Source organism: Palaemon carinicauda, chromosome 37 (genome assembly GCF_036898095.1).
Source record: "Palaemon carinicauda isolate YSFRI2023 chromosome 37, ASM3689809v2, whole genome shotgun sequence".
In the NCBI taxonomy this organism is placed as follows: Eukaryota; Metazoa; Arthropoda; class Malacostraca; order Decapoda; family Palaemonidae; genus Palaemon; species Palaemon carinicauda.
Genome location: NC_090761.1, coordinates 46,617,292 through 46,638,595, shown reverse-complemented (window position 1 = coordinate 46,638,595; position 21,304 = coordinate 46,617,292). Strand labels below are relative to the sequence as shown.

General features: G+C 36.2%; 1 protein-coding gene across 5 annotated transcripts in view; it reads right to left on the bottom strand.

Annotated features, from left to right (window-relative positions):
* LOC137629622 (streptococcal hemagglutinin-like) overlaps positions 1-21,304 on the bottom strand; it is a 127,430-nt gene that overhangs the window by 87,375 nt on the left and 18,751 nt on the right. The window contains exons 1-4 of one of the 5 annotated variants that reach the window (XM_068361124.1): positions 19,041-19,253; positions 7,121-7,214; positions 6,241-6,485; positions 5,005-6,006 (exon numbers count right to left, since the gene is read on the bottom strand). In XM_068361124.1, the coding sequence (XP_068217225.1) occupies positions 5,005-6,006; positions 6,241-6,485; positions 7,121-7,188 (1,315 nt within the window). In that variant the 5' untranslated portion in view covers positions 7,189-7,214; positions 19,041-19,253. Of the gene's footprint in view, positions 1-5,004; positions 6,007-6,240; positions 6,486-6,916; positions 7,016-7,120; positions 7,215-10,079; positions 10,109-18,844; positions 19,003-19,040; positions 19,254-21,304 lie in introns of those variants that run through there. The other 4 variants (XM_068361125.1, XM_068361127.1, XM_068361128.1 and 1 more) reach the window with 4 other exon arrangements.

Sequence of the window (21,304 nt, the reverse complement as noted above, 5' to 3'; positions counted from 1 at the left end):
TTAATTTGTTACTGCTCTTAAAATATTTCATTTTCCTCGTTTCCTTTCCTCACTGGGCTATTTTTGCTGTTGGAGCCCATTGGCTTAAAGCATCCTGTTATTTCACCTAGGGTTGTAGCTTAGCAAGTAATAATAATAAGAATAATTATAAATATCAATAATGGATGGTGTTGAATCTTCATGCTTAGGTTCACAAAGTCATTGGCCAATGTTTGACAGAAAGTAGCCTTGACTAGACAGTTTCCCACAACATATAGAGACATGTCCATTCCGTGAGCCAAGGAAACCACCGACATAATATCCCTATGAACACTTGGGGCACCATCACAAAGCCTTGAACTGGTAGCTCATGTCCTCACACACATAGTTTAAAGTTTAAAGGTTAAAAACTTGGTCATGAGTGGCAGGGGCAAGGGACAGTATAATGCCCTACAGACCAACCATATATAGTATATTTGATCAGAGCCCAAGCCCCTCTCAATCAAGCTAGGACCAGAGTGCCAAACAATGGCTGCTGATGACTCAGTAGATAAACCTATGGGCTCTCCCAACAGCCTCCCTCCCTAACTCATAGGAGTGGCAAGGCTACAGACACTACTAGAAATCACAAATTTTTAAGTAATTTGTATTATTCCTAACATACTTACCTAGAACTACATTCTTAGGAGTTACTGGTAACTCGTTCCCAACCGACCAGAATTTTGTGTAGTTTACCCAATTCCCATTTTCAATGGGTGACCTCAGGCGGAGTGATACGCGCCCTGAGGCGACCAGGGGTCGGAGAGCGTGCTAGCTCAGGTCGTGCTCCTCAGTAAGTATCTGGTCGCGACGTGATTCAGATCTCGCCGCGCTCTCTCTTACCCAGTGCGATCCTTTGTGTCCCCGACCCTTTGTGTACACCACGTGGTACCTGTGTCCGTATCCTTACCCCTTTCCTCTGTGTCCCTGTGTCTCTTGGTGTGTTAGTATTTCATTATGGAGCATCCCCGCCGTTGCCCTGGGCCTGTGGCCGGTAAGTCTTGTGGGGCTTTCCTTTCGAAGCCCGAGGTTGACCCCCACTCGCGTTGTTCGTCATGTAGGGGCAAGGTATGCTCTCCTACCGCCACGTGTTCGGAGTGCGAGTCCTGGGGCGATATCCAGTGGGTCCTTTATGGAACAAAGAAGAAGAAGTCGGCGAAGAAATCACCCAAGTAAGCTAACGCGTCTTCTGCTTTGGTGTCTCCAGATGCATCGTCGGAACGTGGCTCCATTACATCTTCCCCTACCCAGAGTAGGGGACGAGGTAAGTCCGTTGCGGGGAAGCGGCCCATTGTCCTTTCCCAGGAGTCTGAATTACCTGTGGGGGAAGCTACTGGTGTGATACAGGCATGTGAGGGGCCTGAGGGAGATGCGGGAGTGTGTGTGGGAGACTAGGTCCTGGTGCCCGCAGGGCCCGTCTCTACTGAAGACCCTATGTGGGGGAAGTTGGGTACTACCTCTTCCCCTGCATCTTGGGTATGTGTTTCAGGTACTTCGGCTGCCGGGGGGGGGGATGCCGAGAAAGGTCATTCGTCGAATTCGGACCCCGCCGTTTGGGACCTCCCTAGAACACCCTGCAGGTCACCCTTCAGGCTAGTAGAAGAGTTTGACCATTGACTCGCCCGGAAGAACGTTCCTCGGTAACCCCCGGCGATGCTCCCGCCCGTCTTCCTGCAGCCTGCGGCCCCAGAAATTCGTCATGGAGTCCCCCCTGCGGAATTGGACGTCTCAGGTGGTTCGGCTGACTCCCTCTCCTCCTCCTCGTCTTCCTTATCCGCAGATTCATCGTCATCGGAGGACGGAACCAGGTCCTCAAGGAGGAAACGCGAGAGGTCCAGGAAAAAGAAGAAGTCCCGCTCCCGTTCAAGACAGAATAGGAAGGAGTCCAGACCATCTAAGAAGAAGGCTTGAATTCCCGTCCAATAGATTGCAAGATGAACATTTCACCACAACATTTGATGTATGGAGACGTAGAAGAAAGCATCATACAGGCACTCAGAAGCCAGTAAAATAGGAGTTTCTCGGTGAATAGCGAGTCTCTAAGCAAAGGAGTGAGTGTTGGAAATATGTAGTTACACTGGTCTAAAACCTGTCGTCAACATCCAAACCTTTTTATGGCCCATTTTTCAGTATTGACCAGACTTTACCTTTCAGGGTCTTAGTTGTAAGTGTTAAAAGTTATCAGTTGCAATATCAGAATGGGTCTTGTCACCAGAAAGGAGGGTTGTTGAACTATCCCTCACTATGCGTTAGCTCACAATCAGTGGGCCGCAAGTTAAAATTGGAAAAAAACAAAAAAATTTGTAACCGAACTGTTCCTTGGCGTTAGGGATGGAGGTTTGGGGAGGTCCACATCTACCAACTGTGTCATCAGTAGCCACTGCTTGGTGCCCACAGTCTTAGTTTAAGACTGATGATAAAGTCTACGCGAAACGTTCAGAAAACATTTCATAAAAGAATGTAATTTGCAACTGTTACAATGTATAAACTGCAAATTTATACAAACCAAATGACCACATAGTGAATTAAAAATATTGCAAAGTTTATGACTTGGTATTGAAAAGACTAGTAGAAAATAATGATCATGGATACTAAGGATATCATAAACTGTGGCTATGAAATATACAATCTGTTGTTAATAAAACTATTCAAATTCAAGAATTGATAAATGAGAAATATTTGGACATACTAGCATAATCTGAAATATGGTTAAATAACTTTCACAAGGCTAAGATCTCTAAAATGACCGCCCCGCCACACATGCCTTCTTTCATATCCCGAGAGAGGGCAGGCCTGGTGGGGATGTTGGGCTCTTCTTTCAGAGGAGTTACTCAAATCTCAAGATGTTAAAAAGAACTAGTGTAACAAGCTTTGAATATATAGAAATAAACTTTATAAAAAAAAAAGAAAAAAAAATCCATTGTGACAGTTTACAAACCTCAAAGAACAAATATTAGTATCTTCTTTGAAGAATTCAGAGCACTCATCAAGACGATTGTCACAGAGAAAAATTGATTAGTTATTTGTGGTGACTTCAATCTTGGGATGGATGATGCATCAAATCTTGATACTCCAGCATTTAAAGTGAGAACTGAGTATAAAATATGTACAATAACCCATCAACTTATCAGAACCGGAAGTACAAAATATCTCAGAGAATTGCTACATATGGTGCAGCCAACAAAACATGTTGACATGAGAATAGTTACAGATGGTTTCAAATTATTGGAACCTAGATATGTCTACTGTAGGCTCTAAAACCTTTAAATATACAGCTCAAAAACTATACAATAAGCTTCCATGAGACATCCGAAAAATTGAAGATATTAAGGCTTTCTAGAGGAAACTGAAGACGTTCTTGTTTGGTAAGAGCTTCGATAGTGACGATTTAACAATAAACGAGCAGTATGCGGTGTGAAATGTTGAACGCTTTCGAGCAAACATGATAAAATGACTGTGGAGGTCCTGTAGATAGTAGGGTTCCCCTACTATATAGGACCAGAAAAACAACCCTTAAAGTAAGTATAGTAAGTTAGTTGGATACTGTTTGGTGCCCATGGTCTTAGTTGGATAAAGAAGGGGGCTTGGGCACTTATCATATTCATTTATCTTTGGTATTCAAGACATTGAGCTGCAGTGCAATGACCAGCCATTGCCTCTACCATTCATGAGTTATTGTTAATTCTTTAGAAATGAGCTCTTTGGTCAAATACACCTCCTCCCTCTTCCACTGGAACGGAGGGAAAATGGCCCTTTTCTCTCAAAGCAAAAGAGAGAGTGATCAGACCTTGCTAATGTAGATGGATAGAGCCTACTACACAGAACATGGGGTCTTCTGATGTCTCATTCTGGATTAGGGGACTGGGTTGGTCACTATACGTCCTCTGAGTTTGAGTAGTATAAAATCCATGATTTATAGCCATGTCCTCTGGAAACAAGTAGAGGTCTATCATACCTCCCACACAAAACTCTTTCAAATCAGAGGATGGCACTTGGCTGAAGAACTTTTTCATCATCAAGTCTCTTTCTTCAGTACTGTATAGTGTTGGTAATCTTATAGAGAATACTGTAATGCAACTGTACAAAAATTACATCTCAACCAAAATTAGTGATGTCCCTTAAGTCTTGGTCTCTTTATATCAATAAAAAATAAACAAAGAAACTAACCCATGAAGACAACACCTGCTTAATAACATTAGGTAAAATAAAAATCAGACAACAAATCATGAAAGAAAATTTCATACTTGCTCTACTACGCAATGAAAATAGAAGTCCTAAATAAAGAAAAACCTCAACACTATTTTAAAAGCAATCCGTGCCATATTGCATTCAGTTGGCTGCTCAAGAAAACCAGACACCAAGAAAAAATAAAAACTCCTTAGCAAAGAACGTTCACTAAATACAACTCAATATAATGCTGTATTAAAAGAATAAGTGGTAAAATCATTAAGATATTTTTAAACAATCCTGGGTACTCCTGAAGAAAAGCAAGATCTCAGGATATCAAAGAAACATTAACAGCTTTGCAAATGTGAAAGCAAAGCAGTTAAATACAGAGGATTCATAAGGCAGTTATTCAGAGCTACAGTCAATCCTCTTTTATTGGTTAAACAATAAGACACTAGTGTCTTCGGCATTAGAAAATCACAAATATGTGCTAATATAGATAAAGGTTTGTGGCATCAGAAACTATAGTTAGATGTTTACCTAGGATAAAGCTTATAATCTGCCTTACACCAAAGCAAAATGAAAATTATTACTGTATTATCTTTATAATTTATCCTACTCTATAACACACACAAAAAAAACTATGGGTAGCTAACATAGTCATCTTTAGAGTACAAAATGAACTTCAGAAAAACAAAATTATTGCTTCAATTAAAAATAGAAAAAACTTCTACTCTAATTTCGCAACTGTTAAAGGAAAAAAAAGATACACCAATACAGGTATTATAAAATTGGTAAAAATTCAATTACAAAACTCACATATAGACAAAGGAGCAGATGAGCTGACAGTTCTGGTTAAGCCAACTTCTGGTAACCTCGAATGAAGTGGCGAGTCTACTAAAGATGATGAGTGGCTCATCACTTGTCGAGAGCTTGGTCCCCCTCCTCGGAGCTGTTCTTCTAATATGCTGCTAGGAACACAATTAGCAATTGTTTTCTTTTCCATACTTTCAGTTCCAGTACTTCTGCTGCTGAAAGAACTTGGTCCCTTATTGGGAGATCGACTCAGCCCATGGCCAGATGAATGAATTGCCCCACTTGACATAAACTCATGTCGTCCCATAGAACGCGAATGGTCTTTCCTAGACCCACTTCTATCCCCAGATTCTGAACGTCCACTTGACCTACTATGGCCATCTTTCTTAGGTATCTTATCACTTGTGTCTGATCGTACACGACTGTGGCTATCCCTTTTGGATCCCCTGTCACCACCGGAATCAGAACGAATACTCGAACGGCTATGACCATCTTTTCTTGGTCCTCTGTCACTGGCTTTGTGTTTTTGTTTATAAGATTTACTACTGCTAGAAGATTTACTTGTTTGGATTCCATTGCCAATTTTAGTGGCTAAAATCCCTCGTGAGTTACTAACTATCTGGCCTGTAGAAATTATCTTAATCCTAGAATCATCAGTCACATGCTCAAGTCTCTTTAAACAACCTGAGTTAAGGTGTTCTTTAAACGTTATGCCATTTTTATGGCTACTGGTATTCTCACTAGGACTGGGTTTAGTGAGACCCAATTTGGCTGACAATTCAGGATATAATTTGGTCATATCAAACCCAGATGTCCTAAGCTCAGAACTATGCAAGGGACTGGAGGAGCTGTTACGTTGTTTGGTCACATCTCCATGATTACGTTGAGAGCCTAGGGAAGTTCCAAGCCATCCTCCCCAAAGGTCTTTCCCTTTAGTCTGATTGGCTGGAGAAGGAGACTCAGGCGATGTTACGGACACTGCTCCACTTGCCCTCTTTGGGGTGGCTAGAAATATTAAAGAATATTAATCAGGTAACATACTATGTGAAAATACAACTTCAAAAAACAATAAAGCACAAGCATATACTGTATTTCACTATTGCATATCTGCTTCCGTGTTCAATTTATTTTAAGCTAATAAGAATTGTATACATAACAATATTCACAATATAGTGAAGAAAAAATATATAATGAATATGCAATCAAGTAATACCTCAAGGTTACACATTAGTCTATTACCTTGTAACTTGGGTGTATCCCTGAGTGACATTGGTGATTGGGGCGGTATAGATGAAGGCTGTTGGGGCGAGGTTGACGGTGGGGCAGGGGACGGGACCTGACTCTGTGGATGTGGGGTATCTTGGGTAATCTGTTGCTGTTGATGAGGATGAATATTTGAACATGGCTTCCCATGGTGACCATTGAGGATCCCTGTCCCCCGCGCCCGCTTACCCGTCCCACGATGACCTGCACCCACACTATTACTGGAAAGAAAAAAACACATATAAATGGGTTTTTACAACATCGTGAATGTTCTCTTAGAGAATAAAAATCATTCCATTATAAAAAAAAAACTTAAAACACATTCACATATTAAGCTGATTTCTAACAACATTCTCCTTAGCAGAAAATATAACTGAAGGCAATTTTAAATTAAGGCTTATGAAAAGCAGTACTCCTATAAGAACAATTTTGAAAAATTCAAGGCAATGATATAAATGTATCTTTAAATTATACCATGTACATATATAGATAGATCTTATAAGTGCTTTCCGACAGACACTTTACACTAGTTAAAGTTGACTTAAGACTATTATCTACAGGCTGTAAATTTGCAAGGAGTCGGCATCTGGCAGATGAGGCAAGGCAATCTCAATGGAAACATATCAATAAATAAAAAAGGACCTAGACTAACCAGGGTTATTAGCGATGCTATTGAAGTGAGAGACAGCTAAGCAATGGGGATGTAACCAGGTTACAGACAAAGTCCTTCTTTAGCAAGAATTATTCCAGTCTAGGGGATTGGAAGATAAGTGTTATCGAAATAAACGTCTTTACAGATTACATTTGTAAGCACAAAAAGAAACATTCCATATAAAGTAAAAATTCAACAATGTACCTGGATATGGTGGGTGGGGTCCAGCCGGGGTTGAGCATAGGGGGCAAACGGGGGCTCTCCTGCATCATGGTTACCACGATGACTCACAAGTCTCCTGTAATAAAAGATGAGTTTTAAGTAAAACCAAAGTCAACTTGTGTACCGTACCATAAAATCAAACAGCCATACCAAATAAAACATGAAAATACCTGCTAAAACATTAAACAGTAGGTCCTAGAGAACAAAAAAATCAGTATTATTATCTTTATAATTAATATCCTTATTATTATTTTCATTATTATCATTATTATTACTTGCAAGCTACAAACCTAATTGAAAAAGCAGGATGTTACAAACTCACAGGCTCCAACATTCAAACTATCCCACTGGGGAAATGAAACAGCAATAATGAATTGACTATTCAGGAGAAATATATATATATATATATATATATATATATATATATATATATATATATATATATATATATATATATATATATATAAATATATATATATATATATATATATATATATATATATATATATATATATATATATATATATATATATATATATATATATATATATATATATATATATATATATATATATATATATATATATATATATATATATATATATATATATATATATATATATATATATATATATATATATATATATATATATATATATATATAAATATATATATATATATAAATATATATATATATATATATATATATATATATATATATATATATATATATATATATATATATATATATTAAGATCAGTACAGTGTCTCCTCTATATAATAAAGAACAAGTCTCTGGCAATATAATAAATAAATATAACATATTTCTTTCCAGTCATGCCCAGCTCTCCCTATCGCTCATGTAGGAGGAGAGGGAGTAGCCTTACCCTGGTGAGATGGAGGTGCGTGTGCATCCATATCTCTAAATATTTAGCACCCATTTTTGACAGGTCGTGTACACAAGTATACAATATAATCGGCGAAACAAGACTTAAACAGTATCAACCTGTTCAAAAGAAAAACATTTGTAACAAGTATAAAATTCCGAAGTTTCACCGATTCAACTCTCAGATTTGAAAGATCAGTGCACAATTTGGTCGCAGTTGGAATAAAACTTCTGGAATACTGTGTGACATTGAGCCTTGGGAAGAAGGCATGACTGTTAGAATTAACTGCATACCTAGTAGTCATACAGAATGGTGCAATTAGTGAAGATCTGAATGCAACGATAGATAACCAGAATTATGAAGTTTTGAACAATATGCATAAAGAACCGAATGATAGTACCAGAGAATAATATCCAGATCAGGGGGTAACGAATCTATTAGACCCAAAGGGTATGTCCCACAAATTAAGATGAAAGTCAACCACTGAAGACCATACAGAAGTACAATGGTGAACAATACTCAAAGTAGAATGAAAGAATTAGAAAATGTCCTCAGGATCACCAAAAATCTTAAAATACCTAAAAAAAACTTTCTTAATATGCCATTTATTGATAAATGAAAGAGACACACCAGATATGCATCTCAAAAGTTAATTTGCAATCAAGAATTGCACCTAGAATTTCAAATGAGTTGTAAATAGTTAAAGAGACATTGCTAATACAAAGATGAAATCACTTTCTTTGATCTATTTACAATCATAATTTGAGTTTTGTTGGGGTTCAACTTCATCCCGTATAATTTACACAATGTACTAATTTTATTTCCATTTCCATTAAGGGATTCAGAAACCACAGGTCTACATTCATGAGATGGGATTGATGCAGAGAGTAGCATCATCCGCATATGCTACAAGCTTGTTTTCTAGGCCGAACCACATGAAAACCCTAAAGGCTTCCAAAGACATAGGTCCAGAGAAGGATAAGAATCGTCATCATGAACATTTTCAAGACAGATCAATTTTTGGTGATATAAATGACAAACTCTCATTATATTGTAAAACTAGAGCACTTTCTTACTAAATTCCTATCTTATCCAGGGTTTCATATATGCCCTTACTCCATGTTAAAGGCCATCAAATGATCTTCTAACGCTACTTTGGAGAAACTGCTCCCCAACCTCCCCGCAGTCAGTAAGTATCTGTTCTGCGATCTTTCTATTTTCCCCCTTCCAACATATATTTCTAACAACTTCATTTGTAATATTATCTTCCCTATGAGGTCTTTGGTAAATTGTAGTCACACTCGCATCTAAATCTACATTTTATCAACAATTATCCATATCACTGCTACATTGAATGGTTAGGCATAATACCCTAATCATAAATTCTTCATTCTATTTAAAACTGTAATAGAAGACAGTAAAGTACTTTTGTTTACAAACAGTATAGCACTTTCATACAATATTACCCATGCATTTGCTAATTTTATTTTCCTACTGCCAACTCAATACTTGACCAGTCCAGTATTCCCTCACAGATCAGTTATAAGAGAATATAATCAAACTGCACACCAATAAAACCCTGACTTATGGGCTAGCCACCCCAAAGGGCAATATTCAATCTCTTCTAATCTGTGCTTTTCATATACTGTACAGCTTATTCCATGTATATATTGAAAATATCTTATCAAAAAAAAAAAAAAATACCCATTAGCAAATCTACCAAATTATGACTCCAGATGATCACATTAGTAGCATCATATTATGATTTTAAGAATTAACAATTCATAACATCTTCCTGGTTCCCTACGCTATAAAACATCTCGGCCCCTTAAATTCCTAACACACATACTAACACAAGAAGCCTACTCAATCTAGGATATAATATAACAACTAATCCTACAGATTGAAGTTATCACAAACCTCAATAAACAAGCCAGCTAGAATCTGAATGAAAATTCCCCCAAAATCTCTTCAGTCCCAAACATGTCAATAAACTACCAATGTTACAAAAGGAATATGAGAAATATGATTAGGAATAGTTTCAGGAGACTTACAAAATTAAGGATCTTAGTCTGACAAGTACATGAAACCAAAAGGTCCACCTAATTATATGAGGCACAACACCACCTTTCAAGATAGAGAATCAAACTAAATAAAGACAGTAAGATATAATGTACAGTACATAACTTTACTAAGGTTAGCTATGAGTATAACACTACTACAGTAAGGTACACATAACATGATACAGCTACCTAATCAGTATACCTGATAAAATATTTTGATAAACACCCACTACTAAATGATATTAGTTACCCAGTACCCCAGCTCCACCCCCTTTTAGAGATATGCCCTACTCCTCATGAGAAAGTTATTCACAAACAGTAATTCAATGTATGCCATATTCATGACAAAAGGAATTTAAACATTTCAAGCTTATTAAAGAAACTTATAAAAAGGGCCAGTGCAGTATTACTGATGCCTTACTCCACATGAGAGATAACTAGTCAAAGTTAGCAATTTAATTACTATTCATGACAATAAGTGTCAAGCTTATCAAGAAAAAACCTAAACATTATTTACATAAAATGACCAGCATAACGTTACAGATACACAAATTCAAAACAGTTGTAATGTTTATCTAGAGTGCAATACAACATTAATTCTTCTTCTCTCTTAGATACCCGACATTCACAAATAATCTCTCTCTCCTACGAAGGCCTCATCTAAAGTTCATCAACCTTTAAACATACTTACAGCAAAACCCAAGAAAAACTGTTTGTTCACAACAACCCAATTAATACAGTAATAAGTTGCCAGAGAGTAGGTAATACCATTATTATTATTATTATTATTATTACTTGCTAAGCTACAACCCTAGTTGGAAAAGCAGGATGCTATAGGCCCAGAGGCCCCAACAGGGAAAATAGCTCAGTGAGGAAAGGAAAAAAGGAAAATAAAATATTTCAGGAAGAGTAACAACATTAAAATAAATATTTCCTGTATAAACTATAAAAACTTTAACAAAACAATAGGAAAAGAAATAAGATAGAAGAGTGTGCTTGAGTGTACCCTCAAGCAAGAGAACTCTAAACCAAGGCAGTGGAAGACCATGGTACAGAGGTTATGGCACTACCCAAGACTAGAGAACAATGGTTTGATTTTGGAGTGTCCTTCTCCTAGAAGAGCTGCTTACCATAGCTAAAGAGTCTCTTCTACCCTTACCAAGAGGAAAGTGGCCACTGAGCAATTACAGTGCAGTAACCCCTTGAGTGAAGAAGAATTATTTGGTAATCTGTGTTGTCAGGTGTATGAGGACAGAGGAGAATATGTAAAGAATAGGCCAGACTATTCAGTGTGTATGTAGCCAAAGGGAAAATGAACCGTAACCAGAGAGAAGGATCCAATGTAGTACTGTCTGGCCAGTCAAAAGACCCCATAACTCTCTAGCGGTAGTATCTCCACGGGTGGCTGGTGCCTTGGCCAACCTACTACTTTTGGGAAGAAAAGTATATTAAATAGAACAAAATGTTAATATTCCAAACTCAATCCTTTTAATTACATAACATACAAAGCGGTTGAATCGGTGGAACTTCAGTCATTCAAACTTTTTGTAAATTCTCTTCTGTTGAACAAGTTGACTTAAGTTTCATTTTATATTTTACTTGGTATATATTTCTATTTTAACATTTTTACTGATCCTTAAATATTTTCTATTTATTACATATTTACGTAAATAGTTTATTTGCTATTCCATTAGTTCCTTTCCTCGCTGGGCCCTGTTGGAGCACTTGGGCTTGTAGCATATCACTGGCAGTTCACAGAACACAAACGATTGTTCGCAAACTAGTCAGATATCGCAGGGACTATCCCCATGATAATAGTAAATTTTTTTCCAATTTTTTCAATTACCTGTCATTTAAATTGATGATCAAATAGCATTAATTCTGTTTTTATTTTCATTACTTTACAGTATTTGAATTCCACCCGAATACTTTATATGCTTAAATTGCATGGTTCTGAGTGAGAATTATTAAGGTAACAAGGAAAAGAATGGGTGAAAAATATAATGAACTGGAAAAGCACTTTCAGAGTGCAGACCTCTGCCAAGGCAGCTTATTTCTCAAAACCAGCTTGTCTTTTCCAGAATCAATTTAGACCGTAAGCATATTTGAAGTCTATGTGATAACCATTTGCTAACTTGGGGTTAAGATTAGGGTTAATTCAGTCGACCTTTTGCTCAACCTTGACCTTTGACCTAGGACTTTCAAAATTGAATCAATTCCACATCTCAACATAATAGTTAATCTCTGAAAGTTTCACTACACTATGAGTAAAATTGTGGCCAGGAAGTTGTTTACAAACAAACGTACAATAAGAGGCGAAAACATAACCTCCTCCCAACTTCGTTGGCAAAATTAATAATGTAATCTGTGTGAAATTGATACCGCTCGTATTTTCAGAAAATTAATCAAGATAAAACATTGTTTGAGGAAATTTGGTAAATTTGACCACTAGTAATTCATAATTTGATAAAAGCTGATTCCTATTACCGAAGTTGTAATTCTCTGTCACTTTCCTGATGTATTTTAATACCCTTGTTACAGAAGATACATGGAATCAGAGAAAGAATTTCAGACTTTATTCGATCTTCTTACAGGCAGTCAGAAACCCCAGTGGCCAGTCAGTATTAGTAGGATGGGAAGTCATGTCTTCCTCACTTGAGATTTCCAGGTCTATGACATAATCAACGATAAGCAAGCAACTATATGACACTACTCTTACACTGGTTGGTGAAAGGTTAACAATAAGTTAGCAACTATTCTAAAATAAAGTCTGCAACGATTAGGTATTCATTATTAGATAAAGTTGGTTATTTGGATATTCTATGGATAAGGTTGCACTGTCGAGAATTATCATAAAAAAATCGGTGGATAAGTCTGCAATATGACATATTAGGCAAACCTCTTAGTATTGTGACTAAGAATACAAAATCTCATGGCATATCTGTAACAAGTCTATGATTACAGTAAGCCTTGTTTTGGAAGTCACTCCTTTGCCAGATAAGCTGCCATCAAGGAAGATAACCACCAATTAAAAAAAAAGACTGTCTGCAACTTTAACCGACTTGTGCAAAATCTAATTTGCCTTTTTTGCAATGGCTTACATTTAAAGTTGTGAATGACTTAAATTAATAGCTAATGTTTAATGAAAGTGTTAGTGGCTAGGATCTGACCTCAATGTTAACGTGAATGATTATAACCAAACAGAACTAGTCATCCTTTCTCAGGCATAATTGATAACAAAGTTCAGTCTGTAACTAGCTTGCCGATATAATGACACACGTAAAAGTATAATAACGTGTGTGGCAACACGAAGCTACCCATGAAAAATTATCTGAGCTCTTCAAGAATTACTCTCTAAGCCAAGTGGTACTACAAAAGCAACACAGACAAGACTGGAAGTTTTTAAACCTTAAGTTAGTGTTCAAAAGCAAAGAAACACCTCGTTGGTGTTGTTAATCTTCATATAGAGAGCTCAAAATAAAGAGGTTTTCTTACCAAGTATACACAGATATAATTAGTGTCTATACCCATTCTTCTTAACCAAGACTAGGATATGGGGGAGCTGATGACTCAGCAAGACCATAAGACCCTACAGCACTAAGATAGTAATGCTGTATTTACATGTAAAATCTATTAAGATTAGGAGCTGCCAACAATCACATTAAGCTACCAACCTTAAGAGTATAATATATCAAATAATAGCTATGAAATAGTGTCTGATAAAGGTCAAAGGGTACCCTTAGAAAATTGCACCGCACAAATATCATACAAGTCAGCAGATCAAATAATTTGGGAAGCTAAAAGTCTAACAGGTGACTTATGGAGGTTACTAAAGTACCCTAAAGGTGGATCAGGGTGTCATGGATGTCAGACCATTTCTCCTGACCACACCCTCAACCTTGCTTTTCAAAAAGCAAAAGATTCTAGTATCAGCTAACCCATTCTGTCATTTGAGACTACTCTTGGCCACAACATAACGATAAAAATTGATAAAAAGAGAGTTGTAACTTTTTAACAACAAGCTGGCCCACAGGTATATGGAATGGTGTGCAAGGCAAGTCATCGTCCGTTCATCAACAAACATCGCCAAAATTTTGCTCTATTTCCTCCAAAGAGAAGCCATAGCAGGCCTAGACAAGTAGTGGGCGCAGCTTACAGTCATAGGCAGGGAAGTGGAGATTGAACAGTCGAGCAAAAGCACGATGTACCATGCATGGATTGGATTTCTGAACTTAGGACATATGGCCCAGTGCTGGGGCTTGTGAGGACATTCAAAACCCAAGTACACCAGGAAGGAAAACCCTATAGTTACACTATACAGTAGTGTAAGTTGAAAGAGGCCGAAAAGCAAGATAGACGAAAGGCACTGGGAACAGAAGACAAATAGAAGGATATAAAGCAAGTGCTGCCAAGACCCTTATGAAATATCAACAATGCAAAGTGTGACGTACATTGACAGCATTATTCCCCTACATATAGTAACAAATATGAGGATAAAGACACCAGAAGGTCAGTGTCCATTCCCTATGATAGTACAATCCTGAACCAGTAACCAAACCAGGAAAGCATTCAGGAGAAAACTTAAACCTCCCCTCACAATAAGGGCGATACAACCACCTTTAATACCTCTAGAGACTTAGTGGAGAACTTAGGATATAAGCCTGGTGTAGCAGGAAACAAGGTGTGGAGGGACCAGATAGTTTGATGATGAGCATACAGAAGTCACCTACCCTCTGCTAGAAGAAGGAAGAGAAGGATATTCAGTTTCTCCTGACAAATCCTTCCCTGTCCATCCAGCAAAAGGAGGTTCAACAAGGGACAGTGATGCAGTAGTCGTCAGTATCAGTTGCTCAAAATACAACAGCAGAAGATAAATTGTTTGCAGGGAAACGCATTAACTTTCAATGACACCAAACTTCAGTTATGGAGCTGGCAACCATCCTCGACACTCATCAATGGGAAAGCCTTAATACTGTATAGTCATGACTCCAACAAAATACATAATACAGTATTCAGACATCAGTTATGGGAGGACAAAAACCTTCAACACACGTATTGTACATGACATCAGTTTGTTCAGACACAATGCCCGACATGAACATTCTCCAAAAAGAATATAGGCACTCTACAAGAACAAAATATCTACAAATGTCAAGATCTCTAAAAAAAATGGGTAGTTTCAATGAGGAATTAGTTTCTCTAAAAGAAATTCCTATAAAATGTTGAATGTTTGAATGTACTAAATAACAAAACCTTACTGACGACATATGGCGACATTCTCTCAATTATAGATTATGATTTATGCTCCAATAATAAACAAACAGGAAATTCCATATAAAACTGATACTGTTAATAACTGTTAACCTTCATAGGATAATTCCACCTATTCTTTCATTAAAAAAAGTTCATTTCAACTTCAAAGAATAATTTCATATATTCCTTTACTATACGTAGTTGATTCCAACAAGTCTGAAAGTTTCATTGTTATATCCTCGTTTCAATCATAAAATGACAGCATTGGAAATGGGTGTCAATATCATCTGAATGAAGAAATATAAAAAATATTTTTAGTTTGATGGAATAAATAATTTTGCAACTATTCTACTGTTTTATAAAGTTACTGATTATTATCTACAATGACCTTGAACATGCCCCTCACATCAATTTAACAATCTCAGCTAACCTAACAACATGTTAAATACAAATGATATATACTGTACTACACTCTGATATGAAATAATACCTTTCAGCTTAATTACCTCAATTAGGCTATAGTCTACAAAATACATCACAAACATATACCAAGGCACTTTCCCCAATTTTGGGGGGTAGCCAACATCAACAAATGAAACAAAAACAAAAAGGGGACCTCTACTCTCTACGTTCCTCCCAGCCTGACAAGGGACTCAACCGAGTTCAGCTGGTACTGCTAGGGTACCACAGCCCAACCTCCCCCGTTATCCACCACAGATGAAGCTTCATAACGCTGAATCCCCTACTGCTGCTACCTTCGCGGTCGTCTAAGGCACCGGAGGAAGCAGCAGGGCCTACCGGAACTGCGTCACAATCGCTCGCCATTCATTCCTATTTCTAGCAAGCTCTCGTGCCTCTATAATATTGTAAGATGGTGATGAATTCACTTTACAATAACCGAGTAACGTAAGACTGGACAAGTAATGTTAGTTTAAAGCGTTCTGTTTTTCCAACTAGGGTTGTAGCTTAGCAATTAATAATAATCGTAATCTGTGACTCCTTCATCACTTACTCATTGAAGTGAAACATACCCACGACGATGGAGGAAAGCTTTTATTTTTACCAGATTTCCTGTCTGAAAATCAAGTGTGGGAAACTTATTTCAAGTTACGGCCCAGATATTTGGACATTCCAATAGCATTGACAATCGTATAGACAAAATCTTCCTGACTTGTAATTAGTTTGTTTCCAGGATACACAATGACTAAATATTTGAAGCCTTTGTTGATTGTTAGGGCAGAAATTCCAAAAGTTGATTGGAAAAAAAAAAAAAAAAAAATTTAAAATGGAAATAAAACCAAGAACATTACCTAACCTAACCTAGAAGTCCCATCTTTACCTACTTACCTATCGGAGGGGGCTACGCACCCCCTCTGTCCAACCCACTAGACTGCTGTATCCTTAGTTTACCCTAAGACTAAAGTCTCAATCCTGTGTTTACTTCCCAACTGACTTCACTCCTGACATGGCAACACTAAATCATATTTCGTAAATCGTAAAACTAGCTTCATAATATTATGCACTGTATTTCAGAAGAAGATAAACTACATTTTCCCCATTGAGAAAATAGATTTGAAAATTAATAAGAAAGTTTACGTCCGTCCCAACCAATTACATACATAAAAAATATTCACTTATGGAAACTGAATTAATCTATTTTTTGATGTCATAATCATGCATTTCATCATCAGTTCAACAATCATAGTTAACAGAACCACTAACTTATTTTGCTCATGATTTCCCAGCTTGTTCAGTACTAAGGACAACAAATTTTACTTGACAAAACTACACTATAGCTAAATATGGTTTCTAGAACTATTTGAACACAAGACAAGTGACCTATACTCCAAAGATGAGGTGTGGATGTAAGTTTATTAGATTCCCTTAGGAACTCACTGTACCATAATAATAAGTAATGCATCGTATAAAACATTCAAGAACATACTGCACTTTACATTACAGTAAGAATGTGGAACAGAAATACTGTACTATACATTACATAAAGATTATGGAACAGAAATACTACACTATACATTACGGAAAGAATACGGAACAGACATAATGTACAGTACTATACATTACGTAAAATTATTCACTTATCCAACAAATTGGGAACATAATGTTCAATGACATATGTTTAATAGTTAAGACTTCAAATAAACACCAGCAGATGAGGGAAGAGGTGAAAACTTTCTTTCCAAGAGCAAGGTTTAGGATGGTATTAATGGCCACTTAGCACAACAACGAAAAACAACGGGCCAGTTTTCACAAACACTTGAACCACAACAATCTTAGAAGCAAAAGATAATTTCTATAAAAACAAATATGATTATGCAAAGTCAAATGATATTATTCTAAAGTTAAATTTAGCCCTTTAATAGAGAAAGGGTAACCCTTATCAAACATACGAGACCTACGACACTAAAAGGTAAAAAACAACCTATAAACTACGACGAAGATATTGGTTAAATTTCAAGATATTTCAGAAATCTCAATTAAGCTATTGGACGCACGATCGTTGCTAGGCCTAATTATGTAATTCAGCAAGTTTAGACTAAATCAACAAGCATAGATTACTTACCTAGACGACAGGTTCTACGGGAAGTCTATCTTGACCTTAAACAAGTCCAAGTAAGGCCAATAATACATTACACCCAGCTCACAAACTCTAAATTCTACTGTACTAGGCACACTCTCAGGCCAGACACTATGATTAACTATGCCATTCTAACCTTACCTGGCAAATACTTAGGCAAAACACAAACTGCCTATGGTAAATCTTCAGTTTCCAAAGATAAAATTCAACACCTACAAGTTATCATGATTATTATTATTACTTCCTAAGCTACAACCCTAGTTGGAAAACCAAGATGCTATAAGCCCAGGGGCTCCAACAGGAAAAATAGCAAAGTGAGGAAAAGAAACAAGGAAAACTAAAGTATTCCTAGAAGAGTAACATTAAAATAGATATCTCCTATATAAACTATAAAAACTTCAACAATAAAACTAAAGGTATTAATAGTTTCCTTAGACACCACAGCTGGTGAAAATAAAAACAATGAATGAAGTGTCACAAGCCTAGGACTAGCCTAGACCTATGCTCAAAATCTACAGGTTAGATTTGGGAAATCTCTAGTGCGTTAGGCTATACAGGACATCAGTAGCCTGCCGTAGCCTAAGCTATGTTACTAGAGTACTAAGGTTGACAAGACATCGAAATGAACACTACAAAATTAGGAAAAATAAGTCAACTGACCAAAATCCAAAAAAGTAAACAAACACAAACTGTCCAATACTAATGCTGTTATTTAGGCACAACAATACTAAAAACGAGACTGGGAGTCCAATCAACCAGTGACTACAGTAACAGTAATGTGGTTTTCGTTTAGGGTAGGGCATAGAGGAGTACCCAAAATAAACCCCCTTAAGCCCTCTCCCTACCCCCCAACCCCCATTGTTTACCTCGAAATGTTGACATTTTTCGACTTGGATTTCCTACTCACTTTTAGGACATTTTCTTAAGATTTGTGGGTCATCGGGACCTTGAAACCTAAAAATCGCAGGATGTCGCGAATAGCACCCAAAATTAGCAATGAAATTGGTCAAAATCTGCGGCGAAAATAAGGTCCGTCACTGGCGAAGGGGGTCTACTCTGGGCCTAATATTCTTTGCAATTGAGTATTCATAGTCCATATTTACCTTTATTTGTAGCATTTTATGTGTCGTAGGAGACGTGTGAAATGGATAAATGGGGTAATGTGATGTCGATGGGGCTAGTACGGAGATTGCATTCACGGATATTTGTAGTAGAGTAATGGCGGCGGCGCAGCGATAATGTTGTAGCGTATACTGAGCATGTGCCCTACCAGCGCCATGTTTGGGAGACACCAAGTAATAGTCTCTTCTTTCCCTCATTTAAGGCGTGTTTAAACAATTGCCAGTGTGTTTACCCCTCCCAGTGTAAGGTTAAAACATTATTGTACAACAATAAGTGTATTTTCAGTTTAAACATCTCATGCATAAGGAGAAATTTCCATTAAAGTTTGGAGTCCCCTACACCTGCATATCATCGAAAGATTTGCAGTTCGTGGAGCTTTATGTTAGATTGCCTAATTAATGAGGATTTTCGTCGTAGATGAATGTCATTCATTCATTTATGAAGGATTTGTGCAAATTAAGGCGGTTGTTTGTGATAAAAACGTCACTACCGGACAAATTATCAGCTTTTCGTGGCGGACTACTTTGACTCGCGGAGATTACACTTTGCTAAGCGCGGTGATTCAAAAGAGGTGATTTTTCTCATTTAACCTTATTTTTCCTAATATGCCAAGTCATTCTAAAGAAGTTAGCATAGATTTAGCACGTGCATTTTGACTGAATGTACAATGTAGTCATGCATATGGTAAACCAATGATCTTCATTGAAGTGTATGAGGAATTGCATCATTTATTGATGCAATTGAAAGAAATCCGACGGTCGAAGAGTTGCGTGTAGTCGTGATTGTTTTATTTTTTCTTTAACTTACAAGGTCGCTCAAAACTAACAAACCTATGTTTTCTTTCCAAATCATTGTCACCTAATGTGAAGAGTAATCATATTTAATATGAATATTTAACAATATTAAGAGTAATTATTGTTCGTGGTTAATGCCATGTAGGCGTGTTCTTTGGCACAATAATGGTTTTAATAAAGGCAGTGGTAGCGATATGCGCATCGCTCCCGTACACAAACAATTTTATCATTTAAAGATTTTCGAGAGGAACTAGCTTTAAACTGTCAGGAGTAGGATTTATAGAATATAATTTTTAAGACGTTAATTAATTAAAAAAAGCTTTTGATGATTTTAAAGGATGCCAAAGGTAATTTTCGAAACGTCCATTGACAACGTTTTAAACGTTTTGTTTTTTAACTTTTTTTTTTTTGTTGAGTTTACAGTAAAAGTTTGTTCTGATATTGGTGTCCATTTCGTAATTTCTTCAATTTGACCAACTTGAAGGTTAGATTAAGCAAACGTTTGCATTAAATCAAACAAAGACGACGTAAGAACAGCTTAAAATCAATACTTTGTTGACCACGTAGTGAACAAACTTTTGCGATCAATAAACGTCCCTGAAACTGAGACCGGTAATGTCTTTATTTAGAATAATATATTTTTTTAAAGTTTAGTTACATTTACGAAGAGATAATTTCTTATTTATTTTAGTGGAGGAGTGATTTGTAAACACGCGAGATAACCGATACACACACACACACACACACACACACACACACATATATATATATATATATATATATATATATATATATATATATATATATATATATATATATATATATATATATATATATATATATACACACACACACACACACACACACACACACACACACACATATATATATATATATATATATATATATATATATATATATATATATATATATATATATATATATATATATATATATATATATATATATATATATATATATATTCACACACATATACATAAATACACACACATAATATATATATATATATATATATATATATATATATATATATATATATATATATATATATATATATATATATATATATATATATAGGTGTGTGTGTAGAATTCAAGAAATCACCCACGTGATGAGTTTAAGATGTGTATGCTATTATAACTGCGAAAGTAAAAGTGAAAAGACTATTAGAATCAGTACTTTCGTCTTGTAAATTCACAATCATTTGGGTTAATATATTAGTAATAACAATTATTATTATTATTATTATTATTATTATTATTATTAGTTAAGCTAAAACCATAGATTTTAGAGTTAAGACCTTGCAAATAAAGATCAGTTAAAACATGACAGTTTCAGATTTCAAATTGTTTTGATAAGTCTCTCTTCATAGTTTACACATGATACATCTATTTTAACGTTGTTAATGATCTTAATATATTTTGCAGTTT